This window comes from Hyperolius riggenbachi, chromosome 5, assembly GCF_040937935.1.
Source record: "Hyperolius riggenbachi isolate aHypRig1 chromosome 5, aHypRig1.pri, whole genome shotgun sequence".
In the NCBI taxonomy this organism is placed as follows: domain Eukaryota; kingdom Metazoa; phylum Chordata; class Amphibia; order Anura; family Hyperoliidae; genus Hyperolius; species Hyperolius riggenbachi.
Genome location: NC_090650.1, coordinates 4,299,555 through 4,317,255, shown reverse-complemented (window position 1 = coordinate 4,317,255; position 17,701 = coordinate 4,299,555). Strand labels below are relative to the sequence as shown.

The following is a 17,701-nucleotide window of genomic DNA, read 5'->3' as shown; positions in this document are numbered from 1 at the left end:
ATGAGGCTTGGGTAAGAAAAACAAAGTTCTGATGCTGTGAAACTGTTAAAGAAACACCAGTCCTTTTCAGTGCTGCTGAGTAGATTTTTAGTCTGGAGGTTCACTTTAAGGCCGCTCGCAGCTCTGCAGGGAGGGAGGGAGGAGAGGAATCCGACCAATCAGAGGCAGGCCAGATTCACAGTGTATGCGGGCCATATACAACCTGTGCACTGTAGTTAGCCCAGCGATGCGCTAGACGCACACCCCACAGATACGGGAGGATTGCACTAGGCGCATGTCCTGCACACAGGATTGCACTAGGCGCACGTCCTGCACACAGGAGGATTGCACTAGGCGCACGTCCTGCACACAGGAGGATTGCACTAGGCGCACGTCCTGCACACAGGAGGATTGCACTAGGCGCACGTCCTGCACACAGGAGGATTGCACTAGGCGCACGTCCTGCACACAGGAGGATTGCACTAGGCGCACGTCCTGCACACAGGAGGACTGCACTAGGCGCACGTCCTGCGCACAGGAGGACTGCACTAGGCGCACGTCCTGCGCACAGGAGGACTGCACTAGGCGCACGTCCTGCGCACAGGAGGACTGCACTAGGCGCACGTCCTGCGCACAGGAGGATTGCACTAGGCGCACGTCCTGCGCACAGGAGGATTGCACTAGGCGCACGTCCTGCGCACAGGAGGATTGCACTAGGCGCACGTCCTGCGCACAGGAGGATTGCACTAGGCGCACGTCCTGCGCACAGGAGGATTGCACTAGGCGCACGTCCTGCGCACAGGAGGATTGCACTAGGCGCACGTCCTGCACACAGGAGGATTGCACTAGGCGCACGTCCTGCACACAGGAGGATTGCACTAGGCGCACGTCCTGCACACAGGAGGATTGCACTAGGCGCACGTCCTGCACACAGGAGGATTGCACTAGGCGCATGTCCTGCACACAGGAGGATTGCACTAGGCGCACGTCCTGCACACAGGAGGATTGCACTAGGCGCACGTCCTGCACACAGGAGGATTGCACTAGGCGCACGTCCTGCACACAGGAGGATTGCACTAGGCGCACTTCCTGCACACAGGAGGATTGCACTAGGCGCACGTCCTGCACACAGGAGGATTGCACTAGGCGCACGTCCTGCACACAGGAGGAATGCACTAGGCGCATGTCCTGCACACAGGAGGATTGCACTAGGCGCATGTCCTGCACACAGGAGGATTGCACTAGGCGCATGTCCTGCACACAGGAGGACTGCACTAGACACACACCTCGCACATACGGGAAGATTTGCTTCGCTGGCCGGGCGCGCTGTCACAGCCACCCTCACAGCAGCAGAAGGAAGATGATAAAAGCTACACGTCTTCACAGCTTGAGTGGTCGCTGAGGCTTTGCGAGCTCGATCTCCGAGTTTAATGACGATACGTCAGAGGTCATTGTCGGATGTGCAGCTCTGCTCATAACAAGTTCCTCAGAAAACGAGAGTTGTCCTGTACAGCCTTATTGGAGACTGTAGCATAAAGCAGCTTCGGCTGTCCGCTTCCCATAGAGAAACTATTTACACCAGAAGGTGAGACGTCGGCGCGGTCACGCACAGGCGCGGTGACGGCACAGGAGTGGTGACACACAGGCGCGGTGACGTCACAGGCGTGGCCACAGTGTCTATAAGAACATGAGGAGGAAGAAGACGCCACAGATGCACAGCAATCGCTTTAGCAGCGCTGCGCTGTCCTTGGGGACGATGATCTGCGCCAGGTCGTTGGTGATGTGCGAGATTTCGTGCGCCGCGCACACAAAGATGAAAGTACTGACGATGATGTTCAGCATGGGGTTCCCGGGGATGAGGACCAGGATTCCCTTGGTGTCGGCCGCCAGCCATATGTGGTACTGACAGATGAAGAGCTGCAAGGAGAAAATACCTGGTTAGTGGGCTGTTTCACACCAGGGTACTGCTGTACAGGAAAGGATTCTTTACAGTAAGGGTGCCCATGTATTATTTGATACTGCTGCCCAACCGACCGTCCGTTTCAATAGTTCTATCAACCGGAAGAGGATGGGTGTTGTGACATAACCGGATTGAGCTTTCAATTTATTTCCACCCAAAATTGGTGAAATGTCCGTTTCAATAGTTCTATCAACCGGAAGAGGATGGGTGTTGTGACATAACCGGATTGAGCTTTCAATTTATTTCCACCCAAAATTGGTGAAATGGATCGATCGGAAATGGTGGAAAAATGTCGGTCACAAGGGCTCGATCATGTGATTGACGCTAACAGTGTAGGATATTACGACAACTAACTGACCCCTAACCAGTGTATAAGGGCCCTTTCACACCAGAGGGATTTTTCGGCGTTTTAACGCCACGGCCGAAGTTGGCGTTTTCCAAGGTAAAATGAAAGTCCATAGACTTTCATTTTACCTTTCACATCTAACTCGGCGTTTTGGAGCGTTGCGTTTCAATGCTCCCAGGAGCTTTTTCAGGGCTGTTTACAGCCGAAGTTGGCTGTTGGCGTTTCAATGATAGTCAATGGAAAACGCCAACTTCAGCGTTTTCAAAGCCTTTTCAAAGTGTTTTACAGCTGACTTGTTCACTTATTTTTATAGAAGAAAAAAAAAAAAAGGACGTTTTCATATGAGCTGTAGTACGCTTTGAAAACGCTATGTATTGGCGTTAAGCAAAAGGCTGAGTTTCAGCCTTTTCTACCGCAGCCTCTAGTGTGAAAGAGCCCTTAGTGTCTCCTGTGGTCACCGTCAGTGCCGGTACCATGTGACATCACAACAAAATGCTGAGTCACATGGTACCCTCGGTGACACCAAACATGGGAGGAGTCCAGGAGCTGCACCGGCAGAGAGGGCACCTGGGGGCGGCCCTGCAGATCGGGACGATTTCCAAGACAATCGATCCCTCTCTGATCAGAATCGATCAGAGAGGGATCTATCTAATGGTGGATCTGGCCACACATCCAGTGATATATAATCAGCTGCATTGCAGTGTGGCTTCCGTTCTGCTGAGCAGCCCCCACACACGGCTACAGGGATTCAGCTGCATAAATCTGCAGAATGCCCTCCAGATTGGCACTGCTATGATATCTGGACGGAACGCCATTAGTTACATAGATTCAGACCGGATTCGGGAGCAGTGGAAATAGGTCCGGCACTAGTTTAGTTTAGGGGACCCAGCAGGAAACCTCATAAGGAACAGTTCTCCAATCACAGCCCCCTCTACAGCACCATACGTTGTGATTGGCTGGATAGAGTGGGCGTATTTTGGAAAGTGAGCAGTTGGAGAGGGCGTGGTCCACCCAATCACTTAAAGAGAACCCGAGGTGGGGGGGGGGGGGGGGGGGGGGCAAAAGGGACAAAGAAGGCATGTACCCTGCCTCATGACATGGCTGCCCCCCCCCCCCCCCCCCCACGCTATAACCACCCCTCCACTGAAATTGGTGACAATGATTGACGCTAATCTGGAGGGGAAAGGAGGAGAGGGATTCCTTGCTCAGAACACCCACTAAGGGCCTTCTTGCAGGCTCTCTCTCCCTGGCCACTCCCCCTGAGGCTCCCCCGCCTCCCTGCACACTGGGAGAGAATCTCTCCCCTTCCAGCGTTGTGACCCCAGAGGTCAGGAAGGTGAAAGTACGATGATGTGGATCACAGGAGCGGCTACCTGATCCGCTCAGCACTCCTGGATCAGGTAGCCCAGGATGTTTTCATTTGATGTCCCCACCTCGAGCTCCCTCTAAGCTGAATTTCTCTATGAGGTTTCCTGCTGTGCCCCCTAAACTAGACTAGCGCCATAGGACTAAATCTTACAGGGGAATGGAATATCCGATCACAAGAATAATAATATAAATCACCCCCACAGACGCTGTTGTACCGCACAGCTATACAATAGTCAGATTTTTGTAATATCACAATCAGAAAATTTTACTTGAATTCTTAAATTGAAAAGAAATGTATAAAATTGTATGGTGTGTGGCCACCTTCATGCCGTGCAGTGTTCTCCCCAGGCTTTTAGGCGGGAGCTCCACCCGGCTAGTTTTGGTGACCCCCCGGCTGTCATCGGCTCACCTCCTCCTATGCTGTAAGCAGAATTGCCCACAGAAGCACCGGCCCTGCATTCTCTCCTCTCGCCCCGCCCGGCTACTATTTCATGCCACCCGGCTGTCATTGGCTCACCTCCTCCTATGCTGTAAGCAGAGTTATGCAGAGAAGCACCGGCCCTGTATTCTCTCCTCTCGCCCCGCCCGGCTACTATTTCATGCCACCCGGCTGTCATTGGCTCACCTCCTCCTATGCTGTAAGCAGAGTTATGCAGAGAAGCACCGGCCCTGTATTCTCTCCTCTCGCCCCGCCCGGCTACTATTTCATGCCACCCGGCTGTCATCGGCTCACCTCCTCCTATGCTGTAAGCAGAATTACTCACAGAAGCACCGCCCTGCATTCTCTCCTCTCGCCCCACCCGGCTACTATTTCATGCCACCCGGCTGTCATTGGCTCATCTCCTCCTATGCTGTAAGCAGAGTTATGCAGAGAAGCACCGCCCTGCATTCTCTCCTCTCGCCCCACCCGGCTACTATTTCATGCCACCCGGCTGTCATTGGCTCACTTCCTTCTCTGATGTAAGCAGAATTGCACACAGAAGCACCGGCCTGCATTCTCTCCTCTCGCCCCGCCCGGCTACTATTTCATGCCACCCGGCTGGAAACATTTTTTGGGGAGGACACTGACATGGTGCGATTTTCACTACCACGTGCTGTTATTGTGGTACAAGGGTATGGGGGCGGGCTCATGCTTACCGTGGCCATTAGCTCCTCCCCCAATTGGTGGTGTATTCTTTCAAAAAGCAATCTCTGCACAACGTCGAGCATTCCCCTCCCCACACTGAGCAATCGGCTGGACTTACCTCTAGAGAGATTTTCCCGAACCAGGCGAAGAAGGAGCTGTAGACAGAGCGAGCGTAGCCAGGAATGTTCCTGATCAGCACAAAGGCTAAAATCTGCAGGAGAGACAACAGGTGAGCAGCCGACAGACAGCAAAGTCACTGCACAAAGGTGCCCATACACGGTACAATAAAAACGTTCAATCTTCCCATTTATTCTACCAAAGCGATCAAATCAAATGAAAGTTTAAAATAATCTTTTTTTGATCAAGAAACAAAGAATGGATTAGCCTGGTTTTTTTCAATGAAAATCCGATCAGACCTGTTGGAAAAATCTTTATATTCGATCTAACAGAATAATTGAACAAAATTATCTAATAAAACAAAATAAAAAATGGTACCATGTATGGGCACCATAAGAAAGCCCACCGAGGCTCCAGAGAGAGCAGAACCTGAACCGTGCGACGCACCTCTGCTGAGCATTGTTACTCGCGCTCCTTAGATCAGGCAGACCACCCGCATCACAACAGCGCCCCCCCCCCCCCCCTCCCTCCACAGGGCGGCACGTACAGTCCCAACCATACAGCCGGCAGCACACCAGCCAAATCCAGGAACTTTACTGGCCAGCCTGCTGAGCTGCCGGCTTCCTGGCTGAAAGTGGTGATCCTTGGATTGTAAAACTGTAATTAATGACAGCAAGCTTCCTCTATGTAACAACCCAGCTAATCCTCCCTCACACCACTAATGAAACGCTGATAAGCTGCATACGCCCAGCTAATCCTCCCTCACACCACTAATGAAACGCTGATAAGCTGCATACATCATAGTATAATATTTCACACCTCAAATTATTGCATAACCAGGAGTGAGACTAAATGGACTTTCAGAAGCTTTTTGTCAGACCACCTGCTGTGCGGACCATGAGAAGCAGATTCTAAAAAGCACTGCATTCTGTATGGTGGGCAAGCTTAAAGGACAACTGAAGTGAGAAAAATATGAAGGCTGCCATATTTATTTCCTTTTAAACAATACCAGTTGCCTGGCAGCCCTGCTGATCTCTTTGGCTGCAGTAGTGTCTGAATCACACGCCTGAAACAAGCATGCAGCTAATCTTGTCTGACTTCAGTCACCTGATCTGCTGCATGCTTGTTCAGGGGCTGTGGGAAGATGTATTAGAGGCAGGGGATCAGCAGGATAGCCAGGCAATCTGCATTGAGTAAAAGGAAATGTGTCAGCCTCCATATCCATAGCAAAGAAATGAACAGCGCTACTTAAAAACAGATGAATGCTTACCTGCAAAAAAGTGCAGACCCCACTCATGGGATACAAATACACAATGAGCACACATACAACCTGTCTACCACTTGGAGGATGTTAGTTTCCACTAACAGCTTGCATGCAATTTGTTAGGTACTCGTCCCTCCCACTGTCGAAGAAGTCTTTCCTCCATGGGAGGGGACCTAACACTAACTAAATCCTACCTATGCATATGCATAGCCTGGGGGCGCTACCAGTAAAATTAAGAATTGCGCAGAAAAAGTGGGATCAGCGCATCACCAGGCCGCCTCCGAATGGCCTCAGCTCAGAGATGCGCTGAGCCCCCCCAGGAACTACAAACGCACCTTGAACCCAAACAGAGGCTCTGCATATACACCAAAGAAAAACTAACAAGTGGGAGCAGCTGACCAGAATTAAATCAAACATAGCAAAGAAATGAACAGCGCTACTTAAAAACTTCTTCGACAGTGGGAGGGACGAGTACCTAACAAATTGCATTGCAAGCTTGTTAGTGGAAACTAACATCCTCCAAGTGGTAGACAGGTCATGTGTGTGCTCATTGTGTATTTGAATCCCATGAGTGGGGTGTGCACTTTTTTGCAGGTAAGCATTCATCTGTTTTTAAGTAGCGCTGTTCATTTCTTTGCTATGTTTGATTTAATTCTGGTCAGCTGCTCCCACTTGTTAGTTTTTCTTTGGTGTATATGCAGAGCCTCTGTTTGGGTTCAAGGTGCGTTTGCAGTTCCCAGGGGGGCTCAGCGCATCTCTGAGCTGAGGCCATCCAGAGGCGGCCTGGTGATGCGCTGATCCCACATTTTCTGCGCAATTCTTAATTTTACTGGTAGCGCGCCCAGGCTATGCATATGCATAGGTAGGATTTAGTTAGTGTTAGGTCCCCTCCCATGGAGGAAAGACTTCTTCGACAGTGGGAGGGACGAGTACCTAACAAATTGCATTGCAAGCTGTTAGTGGAAACTAACATCCTCCAAGTGGTAGCCTCCATATCCCTCTAACATGGCTCTGTGCAGAAGCTCCTCTCTATTCCTCCCCTACACCCAAATCCTCTTCCCCCCCTGCAATTCCTTATTCCAGCCCTTCTATTCCCCCTCCACCCTGGCTCCTCCCATTCTTCATCTCTGGCTCCACCCCTTTCTATTTCCTCCTCCCTCTGGCTCCTCCCATTCCTCCTCCCCCAGCTCCTCAGCACTTACCTGCACCACAGAGACAGACGGGTGCATCTCGTTACACTCAGTCTTGTTCTTGCAGCTGCTGGCCCAGATGGAGTAGGTCTAAAGGAACAATAGACATCGGTTATTTTTCTATAAATACCTGAATATAAACCTAAATGTCGCTGAAATAAGGGGCGTATTACTGAAGTGAGCGTAAGACTGAAAACCATGAATTAAAGCTATAAAAATACTAAATCACGCTGCGATTTTCCCTGCCAACATTTACAAATATATAATAAATGTACCATAACGAATTGCACCAATTCAGACATCCTCAGTGACCTACAGCTGCCTGCTAATGACTGGCAACCTTCCCTCCCCCCTGCAATGACAGGTCATCAGTCAGCAGGGAGGCGTGGCTTACACAGTCTGCATAATCACCCATGTGACCGTAGGGGGAGTATGTCAGGCTGATGGGTGTGTGCAGGCAGTGGTCAGTCGCTGAGGATCTAAGAACTGGTGGAGCACACAGGTTCCTTGTTTATTTATCACTGTAAGGATAAGGTAAAAATAACACTTTGCGAAATGCATATAAAAGGCGGAGTCTGCCCTGGATCGTCCAGCAAAGACGAGCTCATTAAAAACGTCTCTTCAGGTTTGGTCAGTATGTGGGAGGGGCCAGAATACCTCTTTACCGCTGTATTTGGATTCACTACCACACCCCTTCCTGTCCCTCCCATAAAGTCTGGCGGAGGGAGGGTGAGAGGCGGAGACGTGCTGACCCCCCCACACACACACACACTTCCTGTCCCTCCCATAAAGTCTGACGGAGTGAGGGTGAGAGGCGGAGACATGTGCTGACCCCTCCCCTTCCTGTCACTCCCATAAAGTCTAGTGGAGGGAGGGTGAGAGGCGGAGACACGTGCTGACCCCTACACACACACACTTCCTGTCCCTCCCATAAAGTCTGGCGGAGGGAGGGTGAGAGGCGGAGACACGTAATGACCCCCCCTGTCTGTCCCTCCCATAAAGTCTGGCAGAGGGAGGGTGAGAGGCGGAGACACGTAATGCCCCCCCCCCCCTCTGTCCCTCCCATAAAGTCAGGGTGAGAGGCGGAGACATGTAGGCAGGTCAGTGTTTGGACTCACCAGGAAGGAGACCACAGAGATGAAGAGGAGTATGCTGGACACTTTGGTGGAGAAGAGAGGCTCGCCTTTCCCCTCGGACAGGACCTGCTGCTTCTGTAACGCCAGATACATGAACGCAAACAGCATCCCATAGAACACGGCCTGCGGAGGAGAGACGCAAACATCAGCCGACATACAACATCTTACATCAATAATTACACAGCACTGGTACGGCGGCAAAACAGATTCGATCTACACAAGTAAACTTACAGCAAAAAGGACAGTCAAAGAAAAATGAGTTTACAAGCCATGTACAAGAACTGCCTACTTTGGGGTGTCCCAAGCGGTCTTGGGGCCGAGACACACTGCAGAGCACATTTCCATACACTCATTTTTTAAAAACACGATCCATTGACTTGCATTAAATGCGGTGCCTAACCTTAAAACAACCCCCCCCCCCTTCCTTCCCCGTGGTGCATAACCCTAACACCCTCTTCTAAACCTTTCATCGAGCAGACAGACAAATGACAGCGCTCAAGGCTGCACCTGGAATGTAAACCAACAGAGGCAATGCACAGCCCCACTGGGATTAAATACATGCCTTGAATACAAAACAGATGCAAATTATGTACTAATTCTAATCTAGAAATTTTGAAAGTAGATTTGAAGCAGTGAATGCAGCTGGCCACTAGTATACTTACATTCAATTTGCACAACGGGAGAGATGGCAGCGCTTTCAAACAGAAGTTATACCTGAATGATCTATCTGCATTGATGAGTAGAGCTCCAGTAACTGGACTATATTACACAACTAGCACTCAAAACAGGAAAAGGGGGGGGGGGGGGGGTGTTAGCTTCAGTAATAATGTGTGCACAGATTATTACCTAATAGACTTCCCCACGGCGATTACGTACCCCCTGGGGGAAGGCCTAACATTAGTCTAGCAATAAAAACATAATATTCCTTGTGCTGCTAATCATAAATGGTATACATATTTCATCAAACAGACAGACAGACAAATGACAACAGCTGCACCTGAAATGTAAACCAACAGAGGCAATGCAAAGCCCCACTGGGGATAAATACATAAACAGATGCAAATTATGTACTAATTCTAATCTAAAAATTTTGAACCCACCACTGCATACCTGTGCTGTGAACCCATCACTGCATACCTGTTCAGTGAACCTGCCACTGCATACCTGTGCTGTGAACCCACCACTGCATACCTGTTCTGTGACCCATCACTGCATACCTGTTCAGTGAACCCATCACTGCATACCTGTTCAGTGAACCCATCACTGCATACCTGTTCAGTGAACCCATCACTGCATACCTGTTCAGTGAACCTGCCACTGCATACCTGTGCTGTGAACCCACCACTGCATACCTGTTCTGTGAACCCATCACTGCATACCTGTTCTGTGAACCTGCCACTGCATACCTGTGCTGTGAACCCATCACTGCATACCTGTTCAGTGAACCTGCCACTGCATACCTGTGCTGTGAACCCACCACTGCATACCTGTTCTGTTCAGTGAACCCGCTACTGCACACAAAAGATAATAAGGTCGTTGCTTCATTGTGGTCAGACCAAATTTGATCAGCTGGACAGTCACTGTTCTGTCATTCAGCTACATCAGCCAGGCAACCATATGGGCTGTAAAGCCACCAAAACCTGCACTCTCGCCATGGTGCGCACCAGTCCAGCACGGCCGTCACTACACAAACAGCTGTTTGCGGTGCGTTACACGGTGAGTTTGGTGTGTCAGTGTGAAGCAGTACCTTAATTACACTACCTGATTGATGTATACACATGCAAGATGTTTTAAAGCACTTTAGGCCTGTCATTTAGCATTCAATGTGATTTCTGCCCTTAAAACGCTGCTTTGCGTCAAATCCAGACTTTTCCCTGGGACTTTTGGCATGTATCCCACTCCGCCATGCCCCCCTCCAGGTGTTAGACCCCTTGAAACATCTTTTCCATCACTTTTGTGGCCAGCATAATTATTTTTTTTTTCAAAGTTCGCATCCCCATTGAAGTCTATTGCGGTTCGCGAACTTTAACGCGAACCGAACGTTACGCGAAAGTTCGCGAACCCGGTTCGCGAACCTAAAATCGGAGGTTCGGCCCATCTCTAGTGAGTGCTAGTTGTGTAATATAGTCCAGTTGCTGGAGCTCTGCACATCCATGCAAATAGATCATTCAGGTATAACTTCTGTTTGAAAGCGCTGCCATGTCTCCTGGTGTGCACTTCTTAGCCCCCCTCTGCTGCTAAGCTGCAGTATGCGACAAGGAAGGTAAATTTCGACGCCAGGAGGCACCTGATTAGTGGCAGTGACAGTATATTTCGGTGCCCAACACGATCGCAGGCCCCAGGGCTTGTGGAAAACCTGGAGAGGAGTGGTCACCTGTGCGACACAGGCCGGCCCCTGCGGTACAGACTAGGGAGAGGAGCGGTCACCTGTGCATCCTCTATGTACTGCGCATCACTCACTTATCTGATGTGGTCACCTGACTGGACACAGGCCGACCCCTGCGGTACAGACTGGGGAGAGGAGCGGTCACCTGTGCCTCCTCTATGTGCTTTGCATCACTCACTTATCTGATGTGGTCACCTGACTGGACACAGGCCGGCCCCTGCGGTACAGACTGGGGAGAGGAGCAGTCACCTGTGCGTCCTCTATGTGCTGCGCATCACTCACTTATCTGATGTGGTCACCTGACTGGACACAGGACGGCCCCTGCGGTACAGACTGGGGAGAGGAGCGGTCACCTGTGCCTCCTCTATGTGCTTTGCATCACTCACTTATCTGATGTGGTCACCTGACTGGACACAGGCCGGCCCCTGCGGTACAGACTGGGGGTGAGGAGCAGTCACCTGTGCATCCTCTATGTACTGCGCATCACTCACTTATCTGATGTGGTCACCTGACTGGACACAGGACGGCCCCTGCAGTACAGACTGGGAGAGGAGCGGTCACCTGCATGTGCTGCACATCACTCACTTATCTGATGTGGTCACCTGACTGGACACAGGCCAGCCCCTGCGGTACAGACTGGGGAGAGGAGCAGTCACCTGTGCATCCTCTATGTGCTGCGCATCACTCACTTATCTGATGTGGTCACCTGACTGGACACAGGCCGGCCCCTGCGGTACAGACTGGGGTGAGGAGCGGTCACTTGTGCGTCCTGCATGTGCTGCGCATCACTCACTTATCTGATGTGGTCACCTGACGGGACACAGGCCGGCCCCTGCGGTACAGACTGGGGTGAGGAGCAGTCACTTGTGCGTCCTGCATGTGCTGTGCATCACTCACTTATCTGATGTGGTCACCTGACTGGACACAGGCCGACCCCTGCGGTACAGACTGGGGAGAGGAGCAGTCACCTGTGCGTCCTGTATGTGCTGCGCATCACTCACTTATCTGATGTGGTCACCTGACTGGACACAGGCCGGCCCCTGCGGTACAGACTGGGGAGAGGAGCAGTCACCTGTGCCTCCTCTATGTGCATCACTCACTTATCTGATGTGGTCACCTGACTGGACACAGGCCGGCCCCTGCAGTACAGACTGGGGTGAGGAGCAGTCACTTGTGCATCCTGCATGTGCTCCGCATCACTCACTTATCTGATGTGGTCACCTGACGGGACACAGGCCGGCCCCTGCGGTACAGACTGGGGTGAGGAGCGGTCACTTGTGCCTCCTCTATGTGCTGCGCATCACTCACTTATCTGATGTGGACACCTGACTGGTCCTGTGGCTCCCGATTGGTGAGGAGATGGCGGTGCAGGAAACGCAGGTGTGTATGGGCGAGTGATATCTGCTGCCTGATACTGATGACTACCAGAGCGGAATTACAGTCCATCCTCTGTAGCAGTTACCCTGAATGGCCATATACTTCTACATATACACAAAGCAAGTGGTAGGGGCTAGTACTTCTACCTTCAGTTTTCCTGGGCAGGGTTACTGAAGGCTCCTCCCCTTTACTGCCTGGCAAATGACTCCTGATGGGCAATGCTAGATCATAGCAGGTCCTGATCTCTCCACCAAAATACATTGCCTGTGTCCCCGCCCCCAAACTTTCCAGCACGCCCACAACCCCCAGGACACGCTCTGAAGGGAAGAGGACTATAAACTAGTATAAGAGGAAACGGTTGATGACTTACATATCGATCTAACGACCATCGGAACCACCACTCGTAGACGTTGCCATTCAGCTCAAACAGTCTGGATAACGGCCAGATGGAAAAGATGTTCTCAAAAGCACCCTGAAAGGAAGGAAAGAACAGAATTCAGGTAAGACTGCATGTCCGATCACTGCCCACACACACACTGTACACACACACACACACACACACACTGTACACACACACACACACACACTGTACACACACACACACACTGTACACAAACACACACACACACACACACACACACACTGTACACACACACACACACTGTACACAAACACACACACTGTACACAAACACACACACACACACTGTACACACACTGTACACACACTGTACACACACACACACTGTACACACACTGTACACACATACACACACTGTACACACATACACACACTGTACACACACACACACACTGTACACACACACACACACACACACTGTACACACACACACACACACACACACACACACTGTACACACACACACACTGTACACACACACACACTGTACACACACACACACTGTACACACACACACACACTGTACACAAACACACACACACTGTACACAAACACACACACTGTACACAAACACACACACTGTACACAAACACACACACACACACACTGTACACACACACGCACACACTCACTGTACACACACACACACACACACACACACACACACTGTACACACACACACACACACACACACACTGTACACACACACACACACACACACACACACACTGTACACACACACACACACACACACACACTGTACACACACACACACACACACACTGTACACACACACACACACTGTACACACACACACACACACACACACACACTGTACACACACACACACACACAATGTACACACACACACACACACACACTGTACACACACACACACACACTGTACACACACACACACATTGTACACACACACACACACTGTACACACACACTGTACACACACACACACACACTGTACACACACACTGTACACACACACACACACACACACTGTACACACACTGTACACACACTGTACACACACTGTACACACACTGTACACACACTGTACACACACACACACTGTACACACACACACACACACACACACACACTGTATACACACACACACACACACTACACACACACTGTACACACACACACACACACACACACACTACACACACACTGTACACACACACACACACACTGTACACACACACACACACACACACACACTGTACACACACACACACTGTACATGTACACACACACACTGTACACACACCTACACACACTGTACACACACTGTACACGTACACACACACACACACTGTACACACACTGTACACGTACACACACACACATTGTACACACACACACTGTACACACACACTGTACACACACTGTACACGTACACCCACACACACACACATTGTACACACACACTGTACACGTACACACACACACTGTACACACACTGTACACGTACACACACATTGTACACACACACACTGTACACACACCTACACATACTGTACACGTACACACACCACACACACACATTGTACACACACACACACACTGTACACACCTACACACACTGTACACATAGTTACATAGTTATTTTGGTTGAAAAAAGACATACGTCCATCGAGTTCAACCAGTACAAAGTACAACTCCAGCCCGTCCCCCACATACCCCTGTTGATCTAGAGGAAGGCGAAAAAACCCTTACAAGGCATGGTCCAATTAGCCCCAAATGGGAAAAATTCCTTCCCGACTCCAGATGGCAATCAGATAAAATCCCTGGATCAACATCATTAGGCATTACCTAGTAATTGTAGCCATGGATGTCTTTCAACGCAAGGAAAGCATCTAAGCCCCCTTTAAATGCAGGTATAGAGTTTGCCATAACGACTTCCTGTGGCAATGCATTCCACATCTTAACCACTCTTACTGTAAAGAACCCTTTCCTAAATAAATGGCTAAAACGTTTTTCCTCCATGCGCAGCTCATGTCCTCTAGTCCTTTGAAAAGGCCTAGGGACAAAAAGCTCATCCGCCAAGGTATTATATTGCCCTCTGATGTATTTATACATGTTAATTAGATCTCCTCTAAGGCGTCTTTTCTCTAGACTAAATAAACCCAGTTTATCTAACCTTTCTTGGTAAGCGAGACCTTCCATCCCACGTATCAATTTTGTAGCTCGTCTCTGCACCTGCTCTAAAACTGCAATATCTTTTTTGTAATGTGGTGCCCAGAACTGAATTCCATATTCCAGATGTGGCCTTACTAGAGAGTTAAACAGGGGCAATATTATGCTAGCATCTCGAGTTTTTATTTCCCTTTTAATGCATCCCAAAATTTTGTTCGCTTTAGCTGCAGCGGCTTGGCATTGAGTACGATTATTTAACTTGTTGTCGATGAGTACTCCTAAGTCCTTCTCCAAGTTTGATGTTCCCAACTGTATCCCATTTATTTTGTATGGTGCTAGACCATTGGTACGACCAAAATGCATGACTTTACATTTGTCAACATTGAATTTCATCTGCCATGTATGTGCCCATATAGCCATCCTATCCAGATCCTGTTGCAATATGACACTATCTTCCTGAGAGTTGATGATTCTGCACAATTTTGTATCATCTGCAAAAATAGCAACATTGCTCTCTACTGCATCTACTAGGTCATTAATAAATAAATTGAAGAGCACTGGACCCAGAACAGACCCCTGTGGGACCCCACTGCTAACAGTCTCCCATTTTGAGTACGATCCATTGACCACAACTCTTTGTTTTCTGTCCATTAGCCAGTTCCCTATCCATGCACACAAACTCTTCCCCAGTCCTTGCATCCTCAACTTTTGCACCAGACTTCTGTGGGGAACAGTGTCGAAGGCCTTTGCAAAGTCCAAGTATATCACATCTACAGCATTCCCAATATCCATATTAGCATTCACTACCTCATAAAAGCTGAGCATGTTAGTCAAACAGGACCTGTCTTTAGTAAACCCATGTTGATGCTGAGAAATAAGATTATTTTCTACTATGAAGTCATGTATAGTATCTCTTAGTAACCCCTCAAATAGTTTGCATACAACTGATGTTAAGCTTACAGGTCTATAATTTCCTGGATCAGATTTTTTGCCCTTCTTAAATAATGGGAAAACGTGGGCTGTACGCCAATCCACTGGGACTCTGCTAGTTGCAAGAGAGTCACAAAAGATAAGATAAAGGGGCTTAGCTATAACTGAACTTAATTCTCTTAGGACCCGAGGATGCATGCCATCCGGGCCAGGTGCCTTGTCTATTTTTAATTTATTTAGTCTTGCCTTTACTTCTTCCTGCGTTAAGTATTTAATATTACAGTTAGAAGATTGAGACTCTTCTGCCTCTGTAATTTGCAACAGTGCTGTTTCCTTTGTGAAGACAGAAGCAAAGAAAGCATTTAATAACTCTGCCTTACCTTGGTCATCCACCATTGAGTTCCCACCCTCATCCTTTAGGATTCCTATACAGTCAACCTTTCTTTTTTTAGAGTTGATGTACTTGTAAAACTTTTTTGGGTTAGATTTGATATCCCTAGCGATTTGATTTTCAGCTTCGATCTTTGCCAGCCTAATTTCTTTTTTACAATTTTTATTGCACTCCTTATAATTGCTTAGTGCAGCCTCGGTCCCCTCCTGTTTTAGGACCTTATAGGCATTCTTTTTCCTCTTCATTTTATCCCTAACCTTTCTATTCATCCATAGAGGCCTTTTTTTATTCCTAGACATTTTGTTTCCATATGGGATATACATACTACAATATTGATTGAGAATACGTTTAAAAGCTTGCCATTTCCCTTCAGTGTCGTCCCCTTGTAGTACATTATCCCAGTTCACCAAACTTAGTGCCTGCCTAATTTGATTGAACTTTGCTTTTCTAAAATTCATAGTTTTAGTGGTCCCGCTGCCCCGTGGCCTATCAGTCACCAGATCAAACGTTATCATGTTGTGATCACTATTTCCCAAATGTTCTTGAACCTGCACATTTGATACATTATCTGGTCTATTAGAAATGATCAGATCCAGTAACGCATTCCCCCTAGTTGGTTCAGTTACCATTTGAGTCAAGTAATTGTCCTGTAGTGCTGCCAGAAATCTGCTGCTTTTACCAGAATGGGTAGCCTCAATACTCCAGTCAATGTCTGGAAAGTTAAAGTCGCCCATAATTATGACCTCATTTTTACCTGCAGCTTTTTCAATCTGCTGTAGTAATCGCAGTTCTGCAGCTTCATTAATAAGAGGTGGCCTGTAGCATACCCCAATAAGCAATTGACAACTTTTATTTCCACCATGAATATTTACCCAAATGGACTCCACATCTTCGCAATCTTCCTCCATCTCATCGTTGAGGACAGCTGTAAAAGAATTCTTAACAAAGAGACAACCCCCTCCACCTTTTCCCCCTGTTCTATCCCTCCTAAACACATTGTATCCTTTTAAATTAGCTATCCAGTCATGGCTTTCATCCATCCATGTCTCGGTTATTCCCACAATGTCATAGCCTTTGTCATTCAGAATGAACTCTAGTTCGTCTATTTTATTTGCAAGGCTCCGAGCATTGGTTACCATGCACTTTATATTTTTACCACCACATTTACCAATTTTGTTTACACGAAATGGGCTACTTGAAGTTTTACCAACCTCCTTAATCTTTACACTGTCCCCACCCCCCTCTCCACCCCCCATAATGTTAGGCTCCCACTGTCTTTTTACCTTATCTTGTCTACATATTGAGACTTTATCCTCCCGCCTCCCCCCAGATCCTAGTTTAAAATCTCCTCCAATCGTTTAGCCATCTTCTCCCCCAATGCAGCTGCACCCTCCCCATTAACCTTCCTGGCGGTAAGCCCGAGCTGAGCTCGGGCTATGCCGCGCAGGAAGATATCTCAGCCCCTGGTGGAGCGATTTGCTCCATTTAAAATGCTGTACGCGCAGCTAGCACTTTGCTAGCCGCGCGTACAGCTTGATCGCCGCCGCTCTGCGG

General features: G+C 48.9%; 1 protein-coding gene across 1 annotated transcript in view; it reads right to left on the bottom strand.

Annotated features, from left to right (window-relative positions):
- Positions 1–1,366: 1,366 nt before the first annotated feature.
- The window catches only part of CASD1 (CAS1 domain containing 1), a 108,346-nt gene continuing 92,011 nt past the window's right edge, over positions 1,367–17,701 (bottom strand). Inside the window, exons 14-18 of the mRNA XM_068235025.1 lie at positions 12,620–12,721; positions 8,469–8,609; positions 7,363–7,440; positions 4,898–4,990; positions 1,367–1,896 (exon numbers count right to left, since the gene is read on the bottom strand). Of these exons, the coding sequence (XP_068091126.1) occupies positions 1,657–1,896; positions 4,898–4,990; positions 7,363–7,440; positions 8,469–8,609; positions 12,620–12,721 (654 nt within the window). The 3' untranslated portion in view covers positions 1,367–1,656. The remainder of the gene's footprint in view (positions 1,897–4,897; positions 4,991–7,362; positions 7,441–8,468; positions 8,610–12,619; positions 12,722–17,701) is intronic.